Source organism: Dermacentor andersoni, chromosome 3 (genome assembly GCF_023375885.2).
Source record: "Dermacentor andersoni chromosome 3, qqDerAnde1_hic_scaffold, whole genome shotgun sequence".
NCBI lineage: Eukaryota > Metazoa > Arthropoda > Arachnida > Ixodida > Ixodidae > Dermacentor > Dermacentor andersoni.
Genome location: NC_092816.1, coordinates 3,653,274 through 3,679,620, shown reverse-complemented (window position 1 = coordinate 3,679,620; position 26,347 = coordinate 3,653,274). Strand labels below are relative to the sequence as shown.

At 44.5% G+C, this 26,347-nt stretch overlaps 2 protein-coding genes across 5 annotated transcripts in view; both read right to left on the bottom strand.

The window, feature by feature from the left end:
- Window positions 1-8,704, bottom strand: part of Cdc42 (Cell division cycle 42) — a 33,231-nt gene extending 24,527 nt beyond the window's left edge. Inside the window, exons 1-4 of one of the 2 annotated variants that reach the window (XM_050169417.3) lie at window positions 8,601-8,704; window positions 7,952-8,007; window positions 7,767-7,886; window positions 6,733-6,915 (exon numbers count right to left, since the gene is read on the bottom strand). In XM_050169417.3, coding sequence (XP_050025374.1) covers window positions 6,733-6,915; window positions 7,767-7,871 — 288 coding nt within the window. In that variant the 5' untranslated portion in view covers window positions 7,872-7,886; window positions 7,952-8,007; window positions 8,601-8,704. Of the gene's footprint in view, window positions 1-6,732; window positions 6,916-7,766; window positions 7,887-7,951; window positions 8,008-8,146; window positions 8,517-8,600 lie in introns of those variants that run through there. The other variant, XM_050169418.3, reaches the window with a different exon arrangement.
- A 461-nt stretch (window positions 8,705-9,165) lies between these two features.
- On the bottom strand, window positions 9,166-25,256 carry LOC126520617 (tRNA wybutosine-synthesizing protein 5-like). Of its 3 annotated transcripts, none has more exons than XM_055065664.2 (9): window positions 25,046-25,256; window positions 23,092-23,246; window positions 22,958-23,027; window positions 21,411-21,593; window positions 16,962-17,050; window positions 12,769-12,856; window positions 9,734-9,821; window positions 9,521-9,637; window positions 9,166-9,459 (listed from the first exon to the last, which is right to left on the bottom strand). In XM_055065664.2, exons 1-9 carry the CDS (start codon window positions 25,121-25,123, stop codon window positions 9,212-9,214), a joined length of 1,116 nt encoding a protein of 371 aa, XP_054921639.1. In that variant the 5' UTR covers window positions 25,124-25,256; the 3' UTR covers window positions 9,166-9,211. The 3 variants fall into 3 exon arrangements, with proteins under 3 accessions (XP_054921639.1, XP_054921640.1, XP_050025371.1); XM_055065665.2 differs by lacking the exon at window positions 25,046-25,256 and adding an exon at window positions 24,848-24,964; XM_050169414.3 differs by lacking the exons at window positions 12,769-12,856; window positions 16,962-17,050 and having other exon boundaries at window positions 25,046-25,251.
- Between the last annotated feature and the right edge of the window lie 1,091 nt (window positions 25,257-26,347).

The following is a 26,347-nucleotide window of genomic DNA, read 5'->3' as shown; positions in this document are numbered from 1 at the left end:
CGCAGGGAGGATGCGCTTTCAGTCGCCCGCGCAACGGAGATAAATGGGACGTTGTGTGATCAAGAAGAGGGAGATGGAAAAAGGCTAAAACAAAGTTCGAAGGGCTTTACGTTTACTGCTGCAAGTCGGAAGCGAGGGTGCGGCGAGAGAGCGAAAGCAGCAATCGAGTCACTCTTTTCGGAGAGGCAACGGCGGCGCGTGCGCCTGAACTTGACGCGCCGTAGCAGACACACCAACAGAAGAAAATAAAAACCTTCAAACCGGCGGAGATGGCAGAACAACCCTTGAACCCATAACCACACGCGCGCGACGCATGATCCAGCGAACGCGGAGCCACCGCACCACTCGGCAAAAAGAGAGGGGGGCGTGGCAGTCGCACCGTACTCTTCAATACGTCTACTAACACAGGCCGGGGCGAAAATACGAACTTGTAGGAAGAGTCAACAGATGGCGTGGCCAAGTCCGGGAGCGCCAGCTTTGCGCTCAGGCACGAAATTTTGAATGCGCGATAGAGAACGTACCGGTACGTCAGTGACACTGTGGGGGGGAAGCGCGATGACGTACCGGTACGTCAGTGACAGCGAAAGGGTTAATGACCATCGGTTATCTTCCCTTCTCATTACATGTCCTGCCCATGCCCATTTCTTTTTCTTGATTTCAACTAAGATGTCATTAACCCGTGTTTGTTCCCTCACCCAATCTGCTCTTTTCTTATCCCTTAACGTTACACCCATCATTCTTCTTTCCATAACTCATTGCGTCGTCCTCAATTTAAGCAGAACCCTTTTCGACAGCCTCCAGGTTTCTGCCCCATACGTGAGTACTGGTAAGAAACAGCTGTTATACACTTTTCTCTTGAGGGATAGTGGCAACCTGCTGTTCATGATTTCAGAATGCCTGCCAAATGCACCCCAGCCCATTCTTATTCTTCTGGTTATTTCAGTCTCATGATCCGGATCCGTGGTCACTACCTGCCCTAAGTAGATGCATTCCCTTACCACTTCCAGTGCCTCGCTACCTATCGTAAACTGCTATTCTCTTCCGAGACTGTTAAACACTACTTTAGTTTTCTGCAGATTAATTTTGAGACCCACCCTTCGGCTTTGCCTCTCCAGGTCAGTGAGCATGCATTGCAATTGGTCTCCTGAGGTACTAAGCAAGGCAATATCAGCAAATCGCAAGGTGCTAAGGTATTCTCCATCAACTTTTATCCCCAATTCTTCCCACTCCAAGTCTCTGAATACCTCCTGTAAACACGCTGCGAATAGCATTGCAGAGATCATATCTCCCTGTCTGACGCCTTTCTTTATTGGGATTTTGCTGCTTTCTTTATGGAGGACTGCGGTGGCTGTGGAGCCGCTATAGATATCTTTCAGTATTTTTACATACGGCTCATCACACCCCGATTCCGTAATGCATCCATGACTGCTGAGGTTTCGACTGAATCAAACGCTTTTTCGTAATCAATGAAAGCTATATATAAGGGTTGGTTATAATCCGCACATTTCTCTATCACCTGATTGATAGTGTGAATATGGTCTATTGTTGAGTACCGTATATTGCGGAATATAGGTCAAGGTTTTTTCCAAAAAAATATTACTAAAAGTTCACCCGTCGACTTATATACGGGCCCTTGACACAACATGAATAGTCGTCTGGCAACATGTAGGAGCGCAGACCTTTCGGCATCCGCATCGTTATCGCCTCCTTGGTGACCGACGCGGCCCAACTCGCGGGCGCCGCGCGGTTCTTTATTCTATGGCGCGGTGCACCCGGAGCTCGAAGACGGTGGCAGATTTCGTCCGCGAGCATCGTGCCAGATCTTTGCCAGTGACAGCAGAACTCATCCGCATCAAAGCTATTGAGATCGCCCGAGAATCTGGACTGCCCAAGAAACAATTCAAGGGCTCCATTTATTGGGTTCGTCGCTTCATGCGACGCAAAGGATTCGCACTTCGACGGCGCACATCAATCTGCCAGAAGCTGCCCGAGGCATACGAGGACAAGCTGGTCGAATTCCAGCGCTATGTTATCCGTCTCCGGTAGCAGCATGGCTACATGTTGGGACAGATCGGCAACGCGGATGAAACGCCGGTGTGGTTCGACATGCCGTCGCCCACCACAGTGTGCGAACGCGGCGCAAAAGAAGTCAAGCTTCTTTCTACGGGGAATGAGCATTCGCGCTTCACGGTGATGCTTGCGTGTACTGCAGACGGCAGAAATATATAATATTCAAGAGGAAGACACTGCCGAAAGAGGCTTTCCCGCGGGATGTCGTTCGCGTGAATGAAAAGGGCTATATGGACAAGGCCCTCATGGTCAATTGGATTAAGACGGTCTGGAATCGGCGACCCGGGGCACTCCTGCGGTGTCCGAGCATGCTCGTCTTGGATGCCTTTCGCGGGCACTTGACCGCAGGTGTGAAGCAGGCACTCCGCGACGGGAGGACGGAACTCGCCGTCATTCCGGGAGGCATGACGTCAACACTTCAGCCACTGGACGACGTGCTCAACAAGCCCTTTAAAGACCGCGTCCGTGAACAATATAATCAGTGGATGGCCGGTGACAACCAGACGACCCCAACCGGCCGGCTGCGCAGGCTGCCTCTCGCCACTGTGGCCACATGGGTGTCGCAGGCTTGGCGCTCGCTGCCCGACGATATGGTGGTGCGGGCATTCAAGAAGTGTTGCATTAGCAACTCCTTGGACGGCACGGAGGATGACATGTTGTGGGACGCAGCCAGTGAAAAGCAGTCATCTTCGGACGAGAGTTCAGACAGCTCAAACGAATGAGCAGGTGACGAGTCTGGCGGCACCACTAAATAAAACGAAGTTTTGTGCCTTATAATTTTTATGTTCGACTTCTTTGCTTCAATGTAAGCGGATCGACCTATATTCCGCCTCGACCTATATTCCGCATTACACGGTAGCCTTTACGGAATCCCGCCTGGTCCTTTGGTTGACAGAAGTCTAAGGCGTTTCCGATTCTATTTGCGATAACTTTAGTAAATACTTTGTAGGCAACGGACAGTAAGCTGATCAGTCTATAATTTTTCAAGTCATTGGCATTCGCTGTCTTATGGATTAAGATTATGTTAGCGTTCTTCCAAGATTCCGGCACGCTCGAGGTCATGAGGCATTGTGTATATAGGGTGGCCAGTCTTTCTAGAACAATGTTCCCACCATCCTTCAACGAATCTGCTGTTACCTGATCCTCCCGAGCTGCCTTCCCCGTTTGCATAGCTCCCAAGGCGTTCTTTACTTCTTCCGGCGTTACTTGTGGGATTTCAAATTCCTCTTGACTATCCTCTCTCGCATTATCGTCGTGAGTGCTACTGGTACTGTATAAATCTCTATAGCACTCCTCAGCCACTTGAACTATCTCATCCATATTGTAACGATACTGCCAGCTTTGTCTCTTAACACATATATCTGATTCTTGCCTATTCCTAGTTTCTTCTTCACTGCTTTTAGGCTTCCTCCGTTCCTGAGAACATGTTCAATTCTATCCATATTGTAGTTCCTTATGTCAGCTGTCTTACACAGGCCGCCATTGGAATCTGGAATCAGAACCTGGCAACTTTTAACGTTAGAACGTTATCTAGTGAGGCGAGTCTAGCAGTGTCATTGGAGGAATTAGAGGGTAGTAAATTGGATGTAGTAGGGCTCAGTGAGGTTAGGAGGACAAAAGAAACATATATAGCGCTAAAAAGCGAGCACGTACTGTGCTACCGGGGCTTAGCGGAGAGACGAGAACTAGGAGTCTGTTTCCTGATTAATAAGGATATAGCTGGTAACATACAGGAATTCTATAGCATTAACGAGAGGGTGGCAGGCCTTGTTGTGAAACTCAATAAGAGGTACCGTATTTACACGATTGTAAGTCGACCCCTTTTTTTAAATTTTAAAGTCTGAAGTTGGAGGGTCGACTTACAATCGAAACCAAAACATGGCCCCGCCAAAGAAAGCGATACCAACGGGAGCTACAATGTAGTTACAATTTTATGTTTGCTCTATGGCCCTACCCATATCTTTTCGCTATCCCGCGTGTTTGTTCGCTTTTCGGAAGGGTTTTTCAACATTTTTGAGAGTTTTACAGCGCATGCAACACTCATGGGGGGGTGTCGATAGCTGATGGAAGCGCCGCTCGTCCCATTTGCGGCAGCACCCTCAGAACGGCGGCGCTTGCGGGGAGTATCGGTAGTTCATGGAAGAGCAGACACCGCTTGCGGGTTTCTCTTTCTCTGTTTAAAGGCATTGGTATTGGCTAGACGCGTTCCACTTGACTGCCGGCTATGTGCTACTTCTCTGCTTCCCCAGTCGTCATGAGTGCTCAAGGCCCACTAATTGCTCGGGACCCATTCACAGCAGCGTTCAAGAGGGCTGCCATCCTTTACGCCGAAGAAACAAATCACTACGCAGCGGGCCGCAATTTCGATGTTTCTAAACGGGTGGTGCGAGAGTGGCGACTGCAGCGAAGCGAAATTTTTACTTGTGACGGCAGGTGAGAAATTTCCCACGCGCCGAAGTCCGGACGCTTTCCGGAGCTGTAGGCTAAGCTTGCGGTGTACGTCGCTGAAATGCGTGATCGGTCCCTGCCAGTGAAGTGCGACATGGTCATGAAACAAGCCCAGACCTTCACCTTAATTTTAAGGTTCTGCTCCGCCGTGAGTGCAAGTGGCTGGCGGCAGAAGACTGCGAAATTACACCAACCGGACCTGTCAAAAAAGCCTCCCTGACGGCTGCGTATGGGTGCATTTGGCGTGGGCTGGTGTTCTGCAAGGTGTTTGCCAAATTTGAAATTTCGCTGGACAACGACGCGCTGTGGGACCGCAGCAACGATGACGATGGCAGCACTAGTAAAGACGAGTAGTCCAGTGACCATGTCAGCTACTAATAAATTTTCGTTATCGAATGCGCCCTCTGGTATGTTCTCTTATTTCTTTTCTTTTTCGGTCACGCGATATGGGGGGGTCGACTTACATTCGAGTCAACTTACAATCGTGTAAATACGGTACAAATTGAAGGTAGTACAGGTCTATGCCCCTACATCCAGTCATGATGACCAGGAAGTCTAAAGCTTTTATGAAGACGGGGAATCGGCGATGGGTAAAGTCAAAACAAAATACACTATGCTGATGGGCGACTTCAATGCCAAGGTAGGCAAGAAGCAGGCTGGAGACAAGGCAGTGGGGGAATATGGCATAGGCACTAGGAATAGCAGGGGAGAGTTATTAGTAGAGTTTGCGGAACAGAATAATATGCGGATAATGAATACCTTCTTCCGCAAACGAGATAGCCGAAAGTGGACGTGGAGGAGCCCGAACCGCGAAACTAGAAATGAAATAGACCTCATACTCTGCGCTAACTCTGGCATCATACAAGATGTGGACGTGCTCGGCAAGGTGCGCTGCAGTGACCATAGGATGGTAAGAAGTCGAATTAGCCTAGACTTGAAGAGGGAACGGAAGAAACTGGTACATCAGAAGCCAATCAATGAGTTAGCGGTAAGAGGAAAACTAGAGGAATTCCGGATCAAGCTACAGAACAGGTATTCAGCTTTAACTCAGGAAGAGGACCTTAGTGTTGAAGTAACGAACGACAATCTTATGGGCACCATTTAGGAGTGTGCAATAGAAGTCGGTGGTGACTCCGTTAGACAGGATACCAGTAAGCTATCGCAGGAGACGAAAGATCTGATCAAGAAACGCCAATGTATGAAAGCCTCTAACCCTACAGCTAGAATAGAAATGGCAGAACTTTCAACTTTCTTTCATGTCTGCCAATCAGCAAATCAGCCCATGCCAGCAGTCATACCTAGCTTTCAAACTTGCCGATAGGTGACACTGCCATCCCAGACTCAAAGCATTCAAAATGAGAAGCAATCTCAAAAAGCCCGCAAAGTTATCTATAATACTCATCAAAGCGGCACGAGACTAAGCAAAAGTCATTTTACATAGTCATTTCCATTGAAAAAGGTTCATTCTACACAACAATGCCAAATTCAATTTGAAGCAGTGCACGGTATCCCCGCCATGTCACCACACTATTTTGCCGAACTATGCAAAACCAGTAACAAATCTGAAAAATCGTGTGCATATGTTTAACACTATGGGCCATTTAGTGTTCTGTGCAGGTGCATTTCAAATCCACTATTCTACTAAAACTGTCCATTATTCCATTTATGCCTCTGGTGGGCCGGTAACTCTAACAATTGCCCTTTAACTCTGTAGAATGTGTTCTTGATTACTTATAAATGCAGTATTTTAATGCTACATTCTTTCTGTGGTGCATGTCTTTTCAAATAGGCATGCTTTCAGTCTACAGATAAGATTCCAAAATTCAAGGGACAAAAGCCATACTATCTACAATAGCTGTCAGTTGGGCATGTTGGTAAACGTTCATGATGGAAAAAAAAAACCATACTATCTACAATAGCTGTCAGTTGGGTGTGTTGGTAAACGTTCATGATGGAAAAAGCGCTACTGAAAAGGAGACTTGCCAAGAACCATACTATCATTTTGGGACATGTCCTTTTCAATGGCACCACAATTTCAAGACGTGGTGGACATTGTTATGAAAAGGACCCATGCATGAAAAAAAGAAGGTCCGCACACAATATAAAGAGTGCTCACTAGCCTGGCTAGACTTGAGTGTAGAGCCTTTTTTCCACCCTCTCTAGAATCCCATGTTTAGTGGTTGTGCACAGATTGCAACAAACAAGCCCACTCACCTTTTCTCTGACGTTTTCAAAAGAGGAAGGTGAAACGACGGAGAAGCAGACCAGAAAAACATCTGTTTGTGGATAGCTGAGCGGCCGTAGCCGGTCATAATCCTCCTGGCCAGCTGTGTCAAAAAGTCCTAGGGTGTATGGCTCGCCACCAATCATTACAGTCACCGCATAATTATCAAACACCTGAAAAAGGTGGATGTCACCAATCGGTGAAGGGCTCGCACAATGGCATCAGGCTAAAACTGGAGTGTTTACATACAGGCACTCAAGTCTGGCTCTGAGAGGCTACGGATAGTTTACTCTGCTACAAAAAACATAGAAAAATGATACCAGTTCAAGCTAGACATGTACTATTTTATTCTCACCAACTCCAATAAAAAACATACACATGAGGCTTGGATGAGCAACAATACATGCCAGCAGATTAGAGAATTAAATTGCCTTTTTGATTTATGTGACTAAGGTTATTTGTTCACAACTGCTACAATATTTTTCACAGGTTTATTACAATTAAAATCGGTTAGGTTATAAAATTTCTCAGCGATATGCAGCTTGGGAAAAAAACTGGGGAGGTTTGGGCATTTGTGAACCGCTATTCTAGTGCGTTTTTCTTTTTTCACAAAGAGAAAACATTGTAAGGGGCTAATGTAACATGACTGCATACTAAATTTCGCAAAGCTCTCTCAATGTGCCGCAAACCAGAAAATTCTCCTTGACCTATGAAAAGTAAAGCTGACACTCCATAACATTGCTTTTCCTAGCGAAGCATTACCATTTTTTTTTAAGAGAGGAGCGCTGCTCAAGCTTACTTAACTTCAAAGGGCACTGCTCATACTAGAGATGTACGTCGTGGTTCCATTAAAAACAGTAAACTTTTTACACGTCAATTATAAGCCACTTTATGCAGTCAGTCACAAACTATGGTACATGACCGTTACCACGACCGCTGCTTCTTTTTACCTGCCGCATGTGTCATTCATCTGATAGCCACAACTGAGCCAAAATCAGACTAGCCACGGGGAAGCGTTACTCACCGTTGGGACGTATTCTGATGGAAACTTGTTTGTTGTGTACGAAATCAGCAAACATGTTTTACCAACAGCACCGTCACCTACCACAACACACTTGATGGTTTGCATTTTTCGCCACTGTCCCTGAAACAGGAGCGAATAATTTATACTGCGTGCCACAAGGCAAACGGTCAATGCGTTGTCCAAACCTGGAAAGTTGCCTCTTTCCAAGGTGGAGGAGGAGGAGGGGTTCAAGTCGCAATCACTGCAAAAAAAGAAAAAAGAAATAAGCGAGAAACAAACGCTCCAATTACGCGCACAACAGTATGAATAATCTCATCGGCAGCAAACAAGTGCTCCAAACGAAAGACGAAAACGTCAACCGCGGACGTATGCCAGCACACCTCCGCACAGAGTGGGCGACACTCTCGAAGAAATAACACCAGCATGTGTCCTGCTACGAGGTGCGAATAAGGTCGCATCCGCTACGGGAAAAGCTCGCAATCATCCACTCCTCCTGTCACGCTTAATGGCAGCATTTGTCCGAGGCGGAACGGCTACACAGCCCCAGAACGCCGCTGCCCACAACGTCTGTTCGGATTCTGGATCGACCTCACGCACGGCAGAATCTTCGGGGTTTATGCAGTTTGCAGCTTTTCGACAAACTAGCAGGTAATTTTAGGCCTAATAGGACAACTCTTATGAAGCGCACTTCTACGGCACACCGCCATCTTGTCAGCTTTGTCAATAACGGCAAAGGAAACTTGACAATGTTTGGTAGCAATTTGCTGCTGCTAACAACGCCTGCAAGCGCGCTCTGTTAACAAATCTGTGAGCCAAATGCATAAAGAAACCCACCTTCGGGAGAGATAGCCGATTTATTTCTCGCCCGGCCTCCACAAACTCGCCGTACTGGGCGTAACTAGTGGATAGGCGTCACATCCGCTTCCTGTGTTCACGAGACAAGTTCCACCAGTGGTTCCACCAATGTTAAAAGCGAAAATATTATCTACAAACACTTATTACCTACACATTAAAGCCACACAGCGCCTACAGCTACTCAATTTTCCACTTCTATAACGGTTACTTTGTATAAAGATGATTGGTCTACCGGCAGCCGCAATGGTAGCGACAGTGCGCGGGAATTCGAACCCTGTGAGCTCGCACGGTTGGCAGTTGAAAAGCGGTTTAGTGCTTGGTTCAATGCTTTTCTACTTGAACACGTCATCGTAAACTGCTTATGACTATATCGTCGATGCAGAAAATATATCGGTTGCTTCGGGCTACTCGACTTCGCGAGAGGTTGTACGCTCATGCTCGTAGTACATATTCGCAGCCATTAAAACATTGTATTGTAAGGTTGGACCTGCAAATCCTTTAGTTCACAATTAATAATAGCGCTACAGCAAAGAAAGACTCCAAATGCATATGAGACATCATTTATTCCTCCGTTTGCTTAAATTGCCACATTAAGACAAATTAAAGGTTTCTTTAATTTGTGAAATCATTTTCAGCGCATAGAACTGTTGGCAATCAAACGGAAGCAGTTGCAACTCTTTTGTTGCTCTTTGCACCGAAGCGAGGGCTTTGGCAGCAGGAATCAAGTCCTTGTTCCCATAGGGATCATTCTTGTCATACAAACTTGCATCCAGGTTCCTCCAGAATACATTTACAGCAATTCCGAAGTCCAGAGCAGTCATGTTATGAAACCACAATGCTGTAATGAAATAGGCACAAATAAAGAATGATAGCATGAGCTTATTCACAACAAAGATTACCTGGTATGAATAATATGTCACCAGAATTCAGTGTAGCTTCATAGCGTGTAGCTTTTTGAAACTTGGGGAACTTTTCTAGGTCTGGACACTCTACATCCAAAACACGAGATTTGTCACCTGGAAAATATATGCAAAATATGAAATATCACACAGCTTGGCATGATAAAAACTTAACAACACAAACAGGCTCTGTGATCAACTTATGCAACTTGCCTTGTATGTAAAGATACTCAAAGTCATTTGGGTGGAACAGTACAGCCTTCTTTTTGCCTTTAACTTGAATTAGAAAATTGTCCATTACCTGCAAAAACGAAAAAATAAAAGCTTTCATTTCTGCAACACACTGAGCCTAAATTGAAACTGCATGCATAATAACTTAATCTAGCATAGCAGGCCCCATTTGCAGGTTCAGACTGGCAGCTGTGTTCAACAGCATGGCTCACTGTCAATGGGTAGCCACCCACACTGCGACAGTGGCGGATCCGGGGGGGGGGGGGGCACTCCCAAGGCCACTAACTAATCCATCCCGCACCCGTTCCACCTCCCTCAACAGCGATTTTTTGGCACGTGGAATTTTTTAAGCCACTGAGCCGCTGCGGTGTCCAACGCTGACCGTAGCGAGCAAAGCACCCCTCACTTCTACCTTTTGTTAGGCACGAAACTGGCTAACGCAACCACCGCCTTTGTGGAAGCGAGCTAATCGCTTCCTCCCCACCTCTAATTTTGCCTCTTCAGAGAGTAGGCTGTTTAAATAAGCAGGGCCATCAGCGCGGCAGCAAGAAGGGAGGCTTCCCTTCTCCCTCCTTGACTCGGAGACACATGCTCGCTTACTCCGCACAGCTATGTTAGGAGTCCATACCGGTATGAGTCACCTTTCAGTATCAATAGATATGGAAACCATTCAGTGTCATTCAAACTCGCGCCTTTCATCGCACAGAATGTGCTTTACTCATGCTCCAAAAGAGGGCAGCACAAGTCACCTTCCAGCACCTGATATACTACTAAGTTTTTTTCTTCCTCCTCCATATAAAACATACAAACTGGCGACGACCAACTCGCACAGCGCATGTTGACCAATGCGTAAGCTTTTCCAATTTTCGCAATATTTCTTGTATGTGGAACACAGCAGGTAAAGTTTATGGCACTGTTCTTTGTGAATCACTAAGCAAAGTTCCAACATGCTAAAAGCCAAAATCAGACGTCTTCAAAGCTTATCCATGTTTGTGCACAGAAGTTGTGAACATAGAGCACTCGGTGCCCCGTTTGTGGACATAAGTTGTAGGTGTGTAGATTCCGTGCATCTTGTTCCGTGTTTCACGGATTTCCTCCCCAGATGTGTTAGTGCTTGATTTTTTTTATATACACTGGGAAAGGTACAGTCCTTGCTGATGACATGAAAGCCAGTGGCCTAGGCGGAGCGGTGTTAATATAGCTTGTGGAGACAACTACGCAGCAGTAGCATATTTTCACAAATCAATATTTTACTGCATTGAAGATTTTTGATTGCTTACTACAAGAGAAAAAAGTTCATGCGTGGAAGAGTAAATCCAAACTGCAATGAGGGTACTGCTGTAAGCCTTCCCAATGAACAGCAAAGTAAGCCGTGGAGAACTGACCTCCCTCATGTGTGAGAACAGAAATGTGTGTCTGGTCAAATCGAAAGAAAACAAAGGCGTAAATTCCTTTTCCAGTGCTGTCAGAATAGACCTCATGTCTTCATGCAAGTACCGGTCGAAGGATGACATGAAAAAATATTACTACCGCACCTGGGAAGTGTATCGGAATATAACCAATTGACAGGTATATTTTATATGCTAGGACGAAGGTCAACTCTAGGAAATGGGTCATTAGGATGCTAACACATTTTCTCGGCATTGCAGTCTACAATGCATGGGTTGAATACCATGGCGACATGACAGCTTTGCACCTACAACAAAAAGAGGTGTGGTTTCTCTTGTGTTTCAAGCAGGATGTAGCCAAAACATGAACCAGATATACAGGGTGTTTCAGTGAACACTTTCAAAATTTTTTAGAGGTTGACTGTGGCAGATAGCTCAATTCTAGTTTATGAGCTGGTCTACTCGAAGCGGCGGACACTACTTGCACAAAAAATTGAAATGCAAAATCGTCTAATTAACAAAAATTCACTAATTAACTTCTGGCTATCTACATATCTTATGACCCATATTGTAATTTACAAATTCTAGCAGTGGACTTCACGAGGCACTTGGAATGAATTCTCAGGATTGCACCAGTTTCGAGATACGAATTCCCGAACTTTGCGGAGAAATGCACTGGCATTCCAGTTATTTGTGTGCTTCAGTGCATGAAGCAACGTTTTGTTAACAAATTAACTGGAACGCCAATGCATTTCCCTGCAAAGTTCTGGAATTTATATATCGAAAGTGGTGTCATCTTGAAAATTCGTTCCAAGTGGATCCGCGTTGCGTACTCCACGGCTAGAATTTGTAAATTGCAATATGGGCCATAATGTAGTTAGTTTAAAACTTAATTAGTGAATTTTTATTAATTAGTCGATCTTGCATTTCAATTTTTTGTGCAAGTATTGTCCGCCGCTTCGTGTAGACCAGCTCATGAACTAGAATTGTGATATCTACCACAGGCAACTTTTAAAGATTTTTGAAAGTGTTCACTGAAACACCCTGTATAACCCAAACTGAAATGGTACTAGGGAATAAAGGTACGAAAGTAGACCAACAACTCCAGAGACCAGACCAGTTTAGCTCTGACGACAACAAAAGAAAATGGTTTTGACCACTTCCCAGAATTTTGTAAAATTGCAAATGCAATGTGATGCAGGAACAAAGATTGCAAAGCAAAGTCGTGAGTTTTGTGCATAAAATGCAATGTTTTCCTGTGCTTGCAAGGGTAAAATTGTTCCCTTTATATTTACCATGCTCCCAACTAATGTCCACGTTTGTGGACACTTATTTGTATCGTTCGAAAATGAAAATTTTCTCAATCTTTTTCTCTGCACTTCTGAAACCATTTCAAATGAAATGTTGAAAATGTTGCTGTTTTCTTGCCTACATTTTTTTCGGTAGCGAAGAGGGTAAGTGCGAGCTGAACCACCCCTTTCTGTCTCCTTACAGTGTTTAGCTTTTAGTGCTATTACGTTTAACCATGCCCACCGGTGTCAATAAATAGTTTTCAAACTGGCCACATGGTTGTCTGCAAGGTGACAATGAAAGAGGCATCAAGGGATGAAACTGAGAACAAATAATTACTATTTGGATGATTCCTACAGTTAACCCATGGCCCTCAGTCGCCAGCAGCTGCGGAGCACCTGACCAGTCAGACAGGCAGCAGTCAGACCTGTAATGCAGCAGAGTGTGCTAAGATTCTCTGGACCCGGACAGGCCACCAATGGAAACTGGCCCTGACAAGCTTTAACATCCGAACTCCGTCGAGTGAGGCTAGCTTTGCAGGATTCTTTGGGGAACTGTCAGACATTGTTTAGGATATCATTGGCCTTAGTGAGAGTAGAAGAACTGGTGAAGCTAATACAGTGCTGACTAATGGTAATGTCCTCTGCTATAGAGGTCTCCCAGATACGAAGCAATACGAGGTAGGATTCCTAATCCACAAGGACATAGCGGGCAACATTGAAGAATTCTGCACCATTAATGAGAGGGTAGCAGTAGTCGTAATCAAACTTAATAAGAGGTATGGATTAAACGTAGTACAAGCCTATGCTCCAACATCGAGTCACAATGATGATGAAGTAGATAAGTTTTATGAAGATGTTGAATTAGCGATGAGAAAAGTGCAAACTCAGTATACTGTAGTAATGGGCGACTTCAATGAAAAAGTGAGGGAAAAGCAAGCTGGTGAACAAGCAATTGGCAACTACGCCGTGGATTCTAGCAATGCTAGAGGAGAGATGCTGGCAGAATTTGCAGAGAGGAAACAGCTGCAAATAATGAACACCTTTTTCGAGAAGCATAGCAACAGAAAGCAGACCTGGAAAAGCCCTAATGGTGAAACAAGAAATGAAATTGATTTCATACTTTCTGCCAATCCCAGCATAGTGCAGGATGTAGAAGTGATAGGTAGGGTAAAGTGCAGTGATCACAGATTGGTGAGGGCTAGGATTCACCTCAATTTAAGGAGAGAAGGAGTGCAATTGGTCAAGAAGAAACAGGTCAACCTAGAGGCAGTAAGGGTAAAAGCAGACAAAGTCAGGCTGGTACTTGCAAACAATTATGCAGCCCTAAAACAGAGAGATGATGATGACATAGAGCTAATGAATGAAACCGTAAATAGGTTGGCTTCAGAGGCAGCAATTGAAGCGGGAGGCAAGGCACCAAGGCAACCAGTAGGCAAGCTATCCCAAGTAACAAAGGACCTAATAAAGAAACGACAAAAAATGAAAGTGTCCAATTCAAGAGATAAAATAGAATTCACGGAACTGTCAAAACTGATCGAGAAGGTGAAACTAAGCGATATCCGAAATTAAACGTGAGAAAGACTGAAAAAGCCGAAAAAAACAGATGCAGCCTGAAATCAGTGAGAAGGAAACTTGGCATAGGACAAACAAAGATGTATGCACCACTTAAAGATAAGCAGGGTAATATCATCAGCAATCTTGAAGGTATAGTAAAGCAGCGGAATAATTCTATACTGACCTGTACAGTACCCAGAGGAATCAGAATGCCTCCATTTGAAGCAGTAATGAACATGATACAGAAACTCCTCCTATAACTGGCAAAGAGGTCAGAAGGGCCTTGCAAGACATGCAACGGGGAAGAGTGGCAGGAAAAGATAAAATAACAGCCAATTTAATAAATGATGGAGGAGACATACTTGGAAAACTGGTGGTTCTCTATACGAAGTGTCTACTGACTGCAAGGGTCCCAGAAAACTGGAAGAATGCAAACATTATACTAATCCACAAAACGGGAGACTAATTATATAAAATGTATTATACATAAGATGTATTATATAAAATAGTAACGAAGACAATCTCCAATAGAATAAGGACAACACTGGACTTTACTCAACCAAGGGAGCAGGCTGGCTTCAGGAAAGGTTACTCTACAACGAATCACATGCATGTCAATAACCAGGTTATCGAGAAATCTGCAGAGTACAATAAGCCTCTCTATATGGCTTTCATAGATTACGAAGGAGCATTTGATTCTGTAGAGATACCAGCAGTCATAGAGGCATTGCGTAATCAAGGACTACAGACCACTTACGTAAATACCGTGGAAAATATCTACAGAGATTCCACAGCCACCTTAATTCTACAGAAGAAAAGTGGGAGATACTTATAAAGAAAGGGGTCAGACAAGGAGACACAATCTCTCTCATACATGCTTGGAAGAAGTGTTCAAGCTATTAAACTGGGAAGGCTTAGGAGTAAGGATCGACGGCGAATATCTCAGCTACCCTCAGTTTACTGATGACATTGTTCTATTCAGCAATACTGCAGACGAGTTACAACAAATGATTGAGGATCTTAACAGAGAGAGTGCAAGAGTGAGGTTGAAGATTAATATGCAGAAGACAAAGATAATGATGAATAGCCAGGCAAGGGAACAAGAGTTCATGATTGCCAGTCAGCCTCTAGAGTCTGTGAAGGAGTGCATTTACCTACGTCTATTAATCACAATGAACCCTGATCATGAGAAGGAAAGTCATAGAAGAATAAAAATGGGTTGGATCACCTACGGCAGACATTGTCAGCTCCTTGACTGGAAGCTTACCATTATCATTTAAAAGGAAGGTGTACAATCAGTGCATTTTACCAGTGCTGACATATGGGGCAGAGAATTGGAGACTGACAAAGAAGCTTGAGAACAAGTTAAGGACCGCGCAAAGAGCGATGGAACTAAGAATGCTAGGCATAATGTTAAGAGACAGAAAGAGAGCGGATTGGATCAGAGAGCAAATGGGTATAGCTGATATTCTAATTGACATTAAGAGAAAAAAATGGAGCTGGGCAGGTCATGTAATGTGGAGGTTAGATAACCATTGGACCATTAGGATTACAGAATGGGTACCAAGAGAAGGGAAACGTAGTCGAGGACGGCAGAAGAGAAGGTGGAGCGATGAAATTAGGAAATTCGCGGGCGCTAGCTGGAATCGGTTGGCGCAGGACAGGGGTAATTGGAGATCGCAGCCCATCCGATCCACTGCAGCCCATTCTATGTCCTACAGTGGACATAGAATGGGCTGATGATGATGATAGTTACAGACATATGGTTAGTTGTGCAACCCTCCCCAACTGCATTGAACCCCGCACACCCCCCTACCCCCCACCAAGGTAGGCACACCTGAATCTGGCCCTGCACTGTGACTGTATTATTTATTTTTATTTATTTACAATAACCTTACAGGCCCCCGTAGAAGCATGACGTAAGCGGGGGTATAAACAGAAACAGTACTATATGAGCTAGTGAACATATTATGTAGCAAGTGGCACTTATACATTTCTACTATAAAGCATTCAAACACAAGAGATACAGCACTTTAAAAAATGTAACTGATGCACAGTACAAACCACGATGCAGCTGAGAAATAGCAATGAAAAGCAATAAGTTGGTGAACAGATTAAAAGGGTGTTATTGAAAGATGACTGCTGACTTGGTTGCGGAAGGAATCATGGTTTGTTATGGAAGCGATAGTGTCGGGCAAATCGTTCCACAGAGAAATGGCACGTGGAAGCGCAGAGCTGTTGAAGGTTAATGTGTGACCGAAGATGCGCGAGTAACTGAAATTGTTATGGAGGCGTTTTGACATGTGCAAAGGCCTTTCGAGAGGTAGCGGAGACAGCCTATTACCATGAATGTACTTGTGGAACAAACAGAGAAGTGCGATGCAACGGCGAGTTTCAAGTGAAATGATGTCATGATTCTGTTTAATTTCAGTTACCCTATGAGAATAGTTATTATCGCAAGAAATAAAACGTGCTGCTCTGTTCTGTATGGCTTCTAGCATATTGCTAGAAGCATATTGCTCTAGCATATTGTTCTGTATGGCTTCTAGCGTATGACGGCACCATTCTAAGCATACAGTCACCACTATGCAGCATAATGCCAGTTGCAGAGAGAGCCACCTTAAAATCTCAAGCTGTCTTGTTTTGCTAGCCACTGGCACACCTCAGCTCAATCCAACACAAGCATTCGTCCCTGCTATATTGAGGTTTGCATTCATTTTACCGTCATGTATACTGACAGCTATTCAAAAAAGAAACTTTCAATTTGCTACCATGCCTATTTCTTTAGAACATATTTTATTATTTGAGATGTATATAATTGGGATGATGTTACGGAGAGATCAATACATAGATGAACACGAGGTTTGGCAGAGCGATGAAGATGACGATGAGGACACTTGTACGTGAGCCAGATCAGACACCTTCTTTTGCTCTAGCTTTTTTTGTAAGTATTTTGTAAACATATCCTTCACCTACATCTTGCCTCCGTCACACTTTGGTGCAGGTGCGGGGTACATCACACCGCACAACAGAACTCCGCAGCGGTTGTCGTGTTGGATATCCGTCTGCAATGGCGGAAGACACAGCGCCTACATCAGCGCCTGCTACTTTAACGGTCATGATAGCTAGACATTAATGTTGATAGCGTCACCATTTCTGTGCTCATTGACACTGATCACTAGGCAACCTGTATGGTCCTCTTCCTGTGACTCTCACCGGTAAACGATGGATTGTGACAGCCGTTGACCACTTCACACGCTACACCGAGACAGCTTGCGTGAGTTCTGCCTCAGCCTCTGAAGTTGCTGCATTCATACTTCAAGCCTTAATATTGCGTTACGGTACTCCTCGCGTCCTCCTGAGCAACCGTGGAAAAGCATTCCTCTCGCAACTAGTAGATGAAGTACTCAGAGCCCCCAGAACCACCCACAAGACGACCTCCGTTACCATCCACAAACCAACGGCTTAACAGAGCGTTTTCATTGCACGCTGTCAGACATGCTAGCTATGTACATCGAACCAGACCACAGAAACTGGGATGCAATTTTGCCATTCGTGACTTTTGCGTACAATACCGCTGTTCAACGCACAACCAGTTACTCGCCATTCTACCTTGTCTATGGTCGTTCGCCCTCTTCCTGTTTTGGCGTCTCTTTTTTCGCGCCAACTGTCGATGGATGTCCATCCTCCTGCGAAGAATATGTGTCCCGCATTCTGCGTTGTCGCCAGTTCGCCCGCATCAACACCGAAGCACAGCAACAGGACCGCAAGCAGCATTACGATGCCTCTCATCGCGTCGTGTGCTTCCGCCCTGGCAAGGAAGTGCTACTCTGGACACCAGTTCGTACTCCTGGCTTGTGTGACAAGTTTCAGCTTCGGTTCATCGGCCCCTACAAAGTCTTAGAGCAGAGCTCTCCGGTTAACTATCGCGTGGCACCAGTTATTGTTCCAAATAACCGCCGCTGCCGTGCTGCTGAGGTTGTTCACGTTTCCCGTATGAAGCCTTTCATGAGGCATTCGCCGCCCCTTTGAATTGCGGCCAGGATGGCCGCTCTCGCGTGAGGGGACATTAGTGTGGGCATTTATAAGCTATTCTTTGTCATCTGTACATGATCATCATCATGTGGGGTTCACATGGGGTACTTCCTCATCGCTTGTGGGGCTCACTCTTGAGTGTGATCCGTGCTTTGGGCGTGGTCGGTTCGTCGCATCTCCAACGTGTAATAAACATCATGATAACTGCTGCATTACAATATTAATGAAAGACTAGCATTTCGTTTACAAATTTATATATAATGTATGTTGATGACATAGTTGGCACATGACTTGGGAAAATGAACAGCACTATAATTGGGACCAACTATCTAAAAACAAGACAGTGCACTGTCTTGTGTCTTCTTGTTTAGCCCTGTTTTTTGCACCATTTGATTTTCCAAAGCAGCAGCATTTACAAGCCCATTATGGCCCACCCTTTGCAGACATATTCTACACATGCACGAGAGATGCATTTCCAACCACAGTGTTCTCGTCCACAGACTAGCAGAACAATGTGTTCTTGCCACTGAACAGCTTTGCCTTTACCACTCTAAACCTCACTACTCGATCTTCTAGGCTTCAGTGATGGCAAAAGCAGCTGAATCGCAACAATACATTTCCTCTCGGCTACATGGGATCGGGAACCATGAGGACAAGTCTTCACAGAAATTCTAAAGTCTCTGAGCTCGCACTCCTCCCCTTGAGACACCTCACTTGGAGGGAGGAATAGAGTCTGCAGAGAAGAGCAAAAACACCTGTTGGGATTGGCAGTATGTATGAAATAAATCAAACAAATAAAATGCCAACAGCCAGGCAAGACAGCAAACTTGGATTTTTGCAAATGGTCTATAAAAATCCGCAGTCAATCCATTTTCCATGAATAGAAAAAGTAATGGCATTTTCTTTAATCTTTACTTGACACAGGAAAAGTAAGGAGAAAGAAAAGCAACGAACAAACAGAGGCTTGTTGCAGCCCAGGTAACAGTGAAGATAAGTGTTGATTTCCAACCCTGGAGATCTAGTGAGTGGTTCAGCCACTGCTACATACAGAGAAGGGTGAACACTATTTTTCAAGTCACCTATTACTGCATTGTGCTTCTGGCACCGTGGGCGTGCTATATTCTTCTACATTTAAAATACAGGAATGAACTTCTGCACTAGAACTTCGATAGCTTCACATGATGCATGTTTCACTCACTTTCAGTGACCTGCTGTGCAACTTGTTTGAAGAGATGTTTGGAGGAAACTTGCAATTATGGTACTGTAGTCCTGATCCTGATTTGATCAAACTCTGGAATCGATGAGGCAAACAGCCCGAAGCAGGGCTGCTTTCTTTGTAAGGAGCCTTTGTCAAAATTACAGTATCCGTAATTAGCAGTAAAATGAAGGCTAGCAGCTTTGAAAGATTTGAAAGTGTTGTCTCCTGACTTCCGACTGTTCTGAAGGCTGCAGAGACGTTTTGTTATGGTGCTCTCGCAGCAGCAAGCAGGATATGTTACAACGGGGTAGGTGAAACTCGGCTCGGTGGCTGGTTATGGCTGTCTGGTATTTGAGGGATCAGGCAGTGACGAGATGGTCTCCATATGTCCATAATTTTTCACCACCTTCATTCTTGACACATTCTGCGCACGTTTTTGCTCCCCGCCAACCGCCCTTCTCATATCCATCACCTCATTCTCCTCCTTAAACTTTCCATCAGTTACTATCGCACTCTTTAAAATTCACCCAGTTGTTGAAAGGCACAGCAGCCCCTAACATTCCTATATTTCTGTTTACTTTTTTCAAGGCGGCGCCACTGCATGGATGTCACGGCCACCTACCTCCCCTCCCATGTGTTTCTCATGGCTGTTTCTTAGTTTGCCTGGCTCTATACCCCCCCGTCCTTAATATATTTTGCCATGTACAAAGCAGCATTCTGTAGGTCCTCCTTCATTGTCCCCTTTATTGTCCTATTTTGATTCTTAACAAAATATCAAACTAGCACAACAGCAAGATCTACTCAAGTTTATTTACATAATGAAAGTCAGAAACAAAGGAAATAAAAAATAAAAATGGGGGGGGGGGCTTATTATTAATTTCCTAGATAAGCAAGTTGCAATATTTTTGGAATGCTTTTCTTCCAAGCAGTGTGGTCGATGATTCGGCCAAGTAGCAGAAATGAGAAGCTCTTCAACGACGTGAAGGCCTCGTGTGGCGTAACAATGCTCCCAAGTTTTAAGCACGTACTCGTCCCATCTTTTTTCTTGTGTGTGTAATTATTGTAAATAGGTCCTCTGTAATTTTTTGTTCCCCACTTGTCGCTTTCTCTCTGTTCCCTCTTCATTGCACCATCCCCCTTTCTGGCCAATGTTCAGTTTTCAACCATCGACAGTACAGTCAGCAAAATTCTCTTTCTTTCTTCCAAGAAGTAAAAATGTAGTCGCATTTTCCACAATCAGATGCGAGCTGATGTAGACACACCTTTCACCTATTTGTTCTTAGTGTGATGATGAAGACATCTCATGCATGCACGTGGGAGAGGGCATTGTCCCCTCCACCCTCGTACCACAACTAGCCTACGACTTGCTTTCATATTCAAGCTCTCTTTTCCATCTATGTCGCTCTTTCTGAGCCTGACTCCTGAAACCTTCTGCTCTGTAGGAAAGGAAAGAAGGGGGAGGAGTTTCTCAGAAAATTTCAGAGGGTAGTGTATTGACCCCCATTAGGGTCAATGCATCAGAGCCTCTCACACACACATGCTCAACAGGACTCCTCTGGCTATGCCTCTAGGCACACAGATCTGAACTGCCAGGACATATTGGCACATGTACTTGTTTATCTTTTTCGAGTGACCGCTTTTCACTGTCCAACAAATGTTAGACGGTGGGACGTCCCTGCATGTATCGAAAGTTTCTCTAATGTTATCTATGGTTCTATCTTCTGTCTGTTGCCACCGAAGCTTGTGTAATCTGATTGCATGTGCAACGCAAATTGTGTTGAACTTTCTGGAAGACAGCATCAATTTCTGGGCACCAGCAATTACTCTGGAACCTTCAATGACTCATGTATAAAAGCCGGCACGCTTGACCGGCAGATCAAATTTTCGACGATCGGCAGCTGTATTTGCCGCTACCGTCTTTCTCTGAGTGTAACTTGCTTTTGAGAGCACAGGTTCGCCCAATAAAACGCTAGTTTCGTCATCCACAGTTTTACTGCCTTCTTCACTGTCACTACTACGTGACAATATAAATCCCAATTTAACTCTTACAATGTTTCCAGCTACAAGTACAATTTATCAACACAACATTCTCACCCTAGGTGCACTGTCTCAAGTGCAGGCACACGATGAGCCTGCAACAGACATTAGATGATACCCAAGGCAAATTAAAGTTGATGAAGGTGTGAACATACATCATAATGAGTCCACAAGCAAAGCTGTGGGGATGCAATTCGAAGAACGCTGGAGAAAAATGCTTCATTGGGAAACAGCTTCGGCAAGGTGACGTCTTCAGCAAGCTCTGGAAACTGTGTAGCAATGTTGGCAGGTTCTTTCCTGGAGTCAGACCCAAGTGTTCTTAAGTAATAAAGCTCTGTCTGTTCAGAAAAAGAAAAAAGGAAAGTGCATTTTTAAATGATTTAGTAATACTAATTTACTCATTTCTCTCTCTGGTGCAAAATTAAATGTAGAGAAGTTAGTAGTGCCGACAGGTAAAGAACCAAAACAAGTGCTGTCTTTCAAGTTCTTGCCTGGTCGCTTCATTGACTGTTTCAATTATGCATCACCTCCTTGGTTATGCTTTAATTGATTTCAAGTGTGGAGAATGTATGCACCTAATAGAGCATCGATAATTATCCTAGGGAGATAAATAATGCACAGTAATTCACTTTTCACTACAGGAAACAGACACAACAAACAACTTTCAATTAAGGACCATCTAGACGAAGGGGCCAGCCATGCAAGAGGTTTTGTTCCGTTGGTAAAATGAAAGGCTTAAAGCAGAACATCCAGTCATATCGCACAGCAAAACACATGCAAGCAAGAATGCACACAAGCTTCTTCTTTGCAACACTCCTTCTGGCTCACAAGTTATTAACAAATTATTGAAATAAGAAGTACTGCATTGCCATTTATGCTTTCCTAAAATATTAATGGACATGGCACTATTACCCCGTTTTTGATGGCGTCTACAATGTAACTCGGCCCCAAACCAGGGTTGGTGGTATGTGCAGAAAAAAAAACTGCATAATGGACAGGATGTAAGGAAGGGACAGATGGTGGCAACAGCATACAGTTCGATCCGAAAGTATGTTATACTGCACAGCTCTGCTGGAACTTAAAAGGCCGGATGCAATGAAACTTCACTTGATCTAAATTTGTTAAAAATCAATAGTTGATGATTGACACTAGTAAGTAGGGCTCAGCTGCGACAAGTGCATAGTTCATTCTAGAGAAACCAGCCAGTTCATAAAGACAGGTACAAGCAGGCCCGGTATCCTGCTCTTTCAGGGGAGCACTGCTGGGGAGAGGTTTTGCACATGCTGCTCAAGTACTCAGTCTAACTTTAATCAACAAAATTCTTAATCAGCGGAGACAGGCAGCCCAAGCAGCCTACCGTGCATGATAAGGCTGATATGAAGTCTATCATGCGGGCTGGTCCCAATGGTATATTTTGCCATTAAATTATGCTAGAACATCATGGCAGGGCAGCTGCACGCAGCATACAGTATAGGTATGGAGAAGGCACATTGGTTCTGGTCAGGGAGAGCCTGCATCGCTTGCAGCAATGGTGGTGCCTTCTCAATATGGAAAAGAAGGATCTTTTGCAAGTTGTTTTTGGTGCATCTGTTTGGTTTTTGACACAATGCAGCCTTCTGTGTAGGTATACTATCAATGCAACTGTTTCTTCACCAATGCAACACTTTGCTTCAGTTGGTTTTAAGTGCAGTGCCATGCTCACCTCACTTATGAAGAAGTTAGCCTTCTTGGAGCCAGATGCTCGCTGCACGAGCTCACAAAATGGCAGTGTTCTGCACATAGACATGCATTTAAATCAATTTCTCAAATGATGACACAAGTTAGACAAAAACCAACCTGTATAAAAAGTTCTTGCTAATGAAGTCCATGTGCCTGTCTTGTGAAACGTGCACCTTGACATCCCGTTTGCCCCCTCGAGTGCATAGATAGTCCTTGTCCCACAGCAACGTGCAAGGACCAACAGACACTCCTCTCAAGACTGCTGGCTCCCTCTGCAGCAAGGTGAGATGAGGAAATACTCGAGGGACCAGACTAAACTGCTTATTAATACTTAGCTCACTCAGTGCTACTTAATTTCTTATGCCATTTTCATGCAATACCATTAATAGCCAGTTCAAGTGCGGCCATGCACTGGCTTCAGGATATGCATTAAATCTGTTGAGCAATTGACATTGCAAGAACAAACATGTCTGCCGATTATGGCCAACTTGAAAAACAAGATTAACCTGTCTTGTGCCATGGAGAACCCAAGTTCATCCACCCATTCCTCATAAAATAAGGGCTGGAAATGAGCCTAACTTATTGGTAATACTTCTCAGTTCAGCTTCTTTCATCTCCCTCTGTAGTGCTACTAGACTTCAGCTTTCCAATGAATGGTTTGCCCATTTTTAAAAATCAGAATTGAGGATAATAGCATAACACGAAAGGGGTTAAGTAGCATGTGTAGTCCTCTTTCCCGACAGAAAAGCCAATTCAATGGGTGGCGTCCAAATGCTGTCGTCTCCTGCATTAGATTAACCATCTATAGAAAGCAAAGGCAGTGCAATGCTGGAGCAGCACAGTTGCATGCATTTTATTGGAGAGGCAAGGAGCAACGTCTTACTTCACAGTACCAGCATTGTTCATGCATATGCCTACTCGCCACAGCCTGGGTCATTTTAATACTGCTGGTGACTTGGGTTAGATTCATAAAGCAACTGTGGGACTTTCTGTGAATTTTTCAGTCGAAACTTCATTGGCTGCTGGCACTAATGGTTTCTTTTACTGTGCCAAGAGAGTGCAACTTTTAGAATCAATTCTTAAGGCGTGTTTCCTTGCATTAGAGTAATGATGGTTGTATATGATGAGTGATTGAATCAACTTTATTTCTGCTCAGAAGAGTGGAGGGACATCAGGACGAAGCTTGATGGGTGCTCAACGTTTCTCGGCAGAGAATGCAGCAACAAGGCAGCAGGAGTACGGTAAGTATATGCAGCAAGTAACACACTGAATGTATTAAATGGACAAAAAATAAGACCACACAAGATAAGAGTGAAATAAAGTAGTATAGGAACAGGGATCAAACTAAATTGTGTCGTAGTACATGATGCCAAAACCCCCACTCTAGAAGGCAATGGCACAGCATCTGAAAGCTGCTGTTATGCGAGTCCTAAATGACAAAGGGAAATCCCCTCTGGCTCCAGATTACCACGGTACCCTAGATTAGCTGTGGCTCATCTTGCGCGAGCGCTCTTCTTAAAAGTGCACAAGATTAAATTGTGGGGTTTAACGCCCCGAAACTGCAATCTGTGTGCGGCCCCTGATTAATTCTGACCACTTGCGGTTCTTTAATTCATGCACCCAAAGCGTTTTTGCATTTCGTCCAAAATCAGAATGCGGCCGTCGCTGCCGGAACCGAACCGCGTCCCCGCAGTGTCCTTTCGAAGATTGCTGTACAGTAATCAGCAGCGCAGCGCCACCGCGACGGGTAATGCACCGATTTCGGAGAACTGTTCGAAAAGTAGTGCATCATATGGCAATACTGAAGTAACGAAATAATTCTACTCTGACGAGATATTGACGAGAGCAGCAGTTTTTAGAAGTCAATTAATACACAGAAAGCGTGCAGCCACAACCACATGGCGGCCCGTGGGTTCGGCGACACCTCAAAAATATGCCAAGACCACGCTCTGATTACGAGGCCGCAACGCCGTAGTCACAAACCACAGGACACCTCAGCATGCCTGCAATGCTGCACAGGCTGTTGTACGGAAATTTCAACGTTGGGTCGATTCCGAATGCACAAACGTACTTTCGGATATATCTCCGTGTGAAAGGTCTTTTCGTCTACGTTGTCATAGCAAAATACGGTCTTCACAGCAGTAGACATCGGTAACAGCTTTCAGTGTCACAAGTTGGCGGGGCCACGAAGGTAGATGCATAGATAAAGAAATTGTCACGACCTCCGTGGAAATTGTAGGAGTCACAAATGGGATTCACCATAGAGTTTCTCACTACAACACCTAGAGGGTAATCTGGCGCCACCGTCTATGCTCCTCCAGCACGCCTGGTCTAGTTCGCCCCTTTTGCCGCTAGGGAAAGAACGTACGAGCAGAGTGGCGCTAGTTATAACCTGTTCGCTGTCGTCTGCTTCTGCGATCTGTTCAGCGCTTGTCTTGCCATTTCGGCAGGCACAAAGCGCTTATATTGGCGGTAAATGAATAAATTCACAAGAACATATTTGCGAATGCTTTGCGCTTGAATAGTGAAACTAGAAGAGGAGGAGCGGTGCAAGAAATGTAAACAACGAGCATAGGTGGCAGCTGCAATGCTAGATCAACGGCATAAATTTCCCTTTCCTAACATCCGTAAGAGACTGGAAAAATTGTTTAAAAAGATTCATAGTATAATCTAGCTTATTTACTTGGTTACAGATAGCCTAACGTCGTAGATGGCATTATGATTTACTGCTGTGTGCCGTAGTGAAAGGCAGATGATCCGGTAAAAGTATGTTAAATGTATTCACGAGTAAGTCCTCCGCCCGATATGTGCAATAGGCTGATCGATTCTGTTTCAAGGGAAGGTGAGCATATCTTGTTTTTAATGTCGTTGGATGTCTAGCTCAGTAGAAAGCTTGCAAAAAATTAAGCCATCCCAGTGCTTTAAAACGTGTTGCACTGCAGGTCTTAAATCGTGTCACGGAACTCTTCAAACTGTAAAGCTAGCTTTCCTGCGTGGTACAGCGGTAGCATAACGGTGGTGCTTATACGTAAGATACGTACGCAGTGAAGCTGTGTGCGTAATTCACTTTTTGAATTCACGACGCGTTCACGCACAACTTTAAGAGTTAAAATGAGCGGAAATAACCGTTCTGTCGTCAAACGTTACGGTGGTTTCAAGCCCCTAAAGAGCGCAGAAGCGAATTTTACAACGTGTACAATGAAACTGTTAATAATCGTTGTTAATAAACTGTTAATCGTTGCGAACTCTACACACAATGTGATTTATAATGATCTGCTTGAAAAAGGCAATAGGAGCGGCTATTTAACGCTATTTTAGAGAGCAGCGGGCTACACGCTCCGACATTTTTTAGGTTCGGGCAGTCAACTTTTGG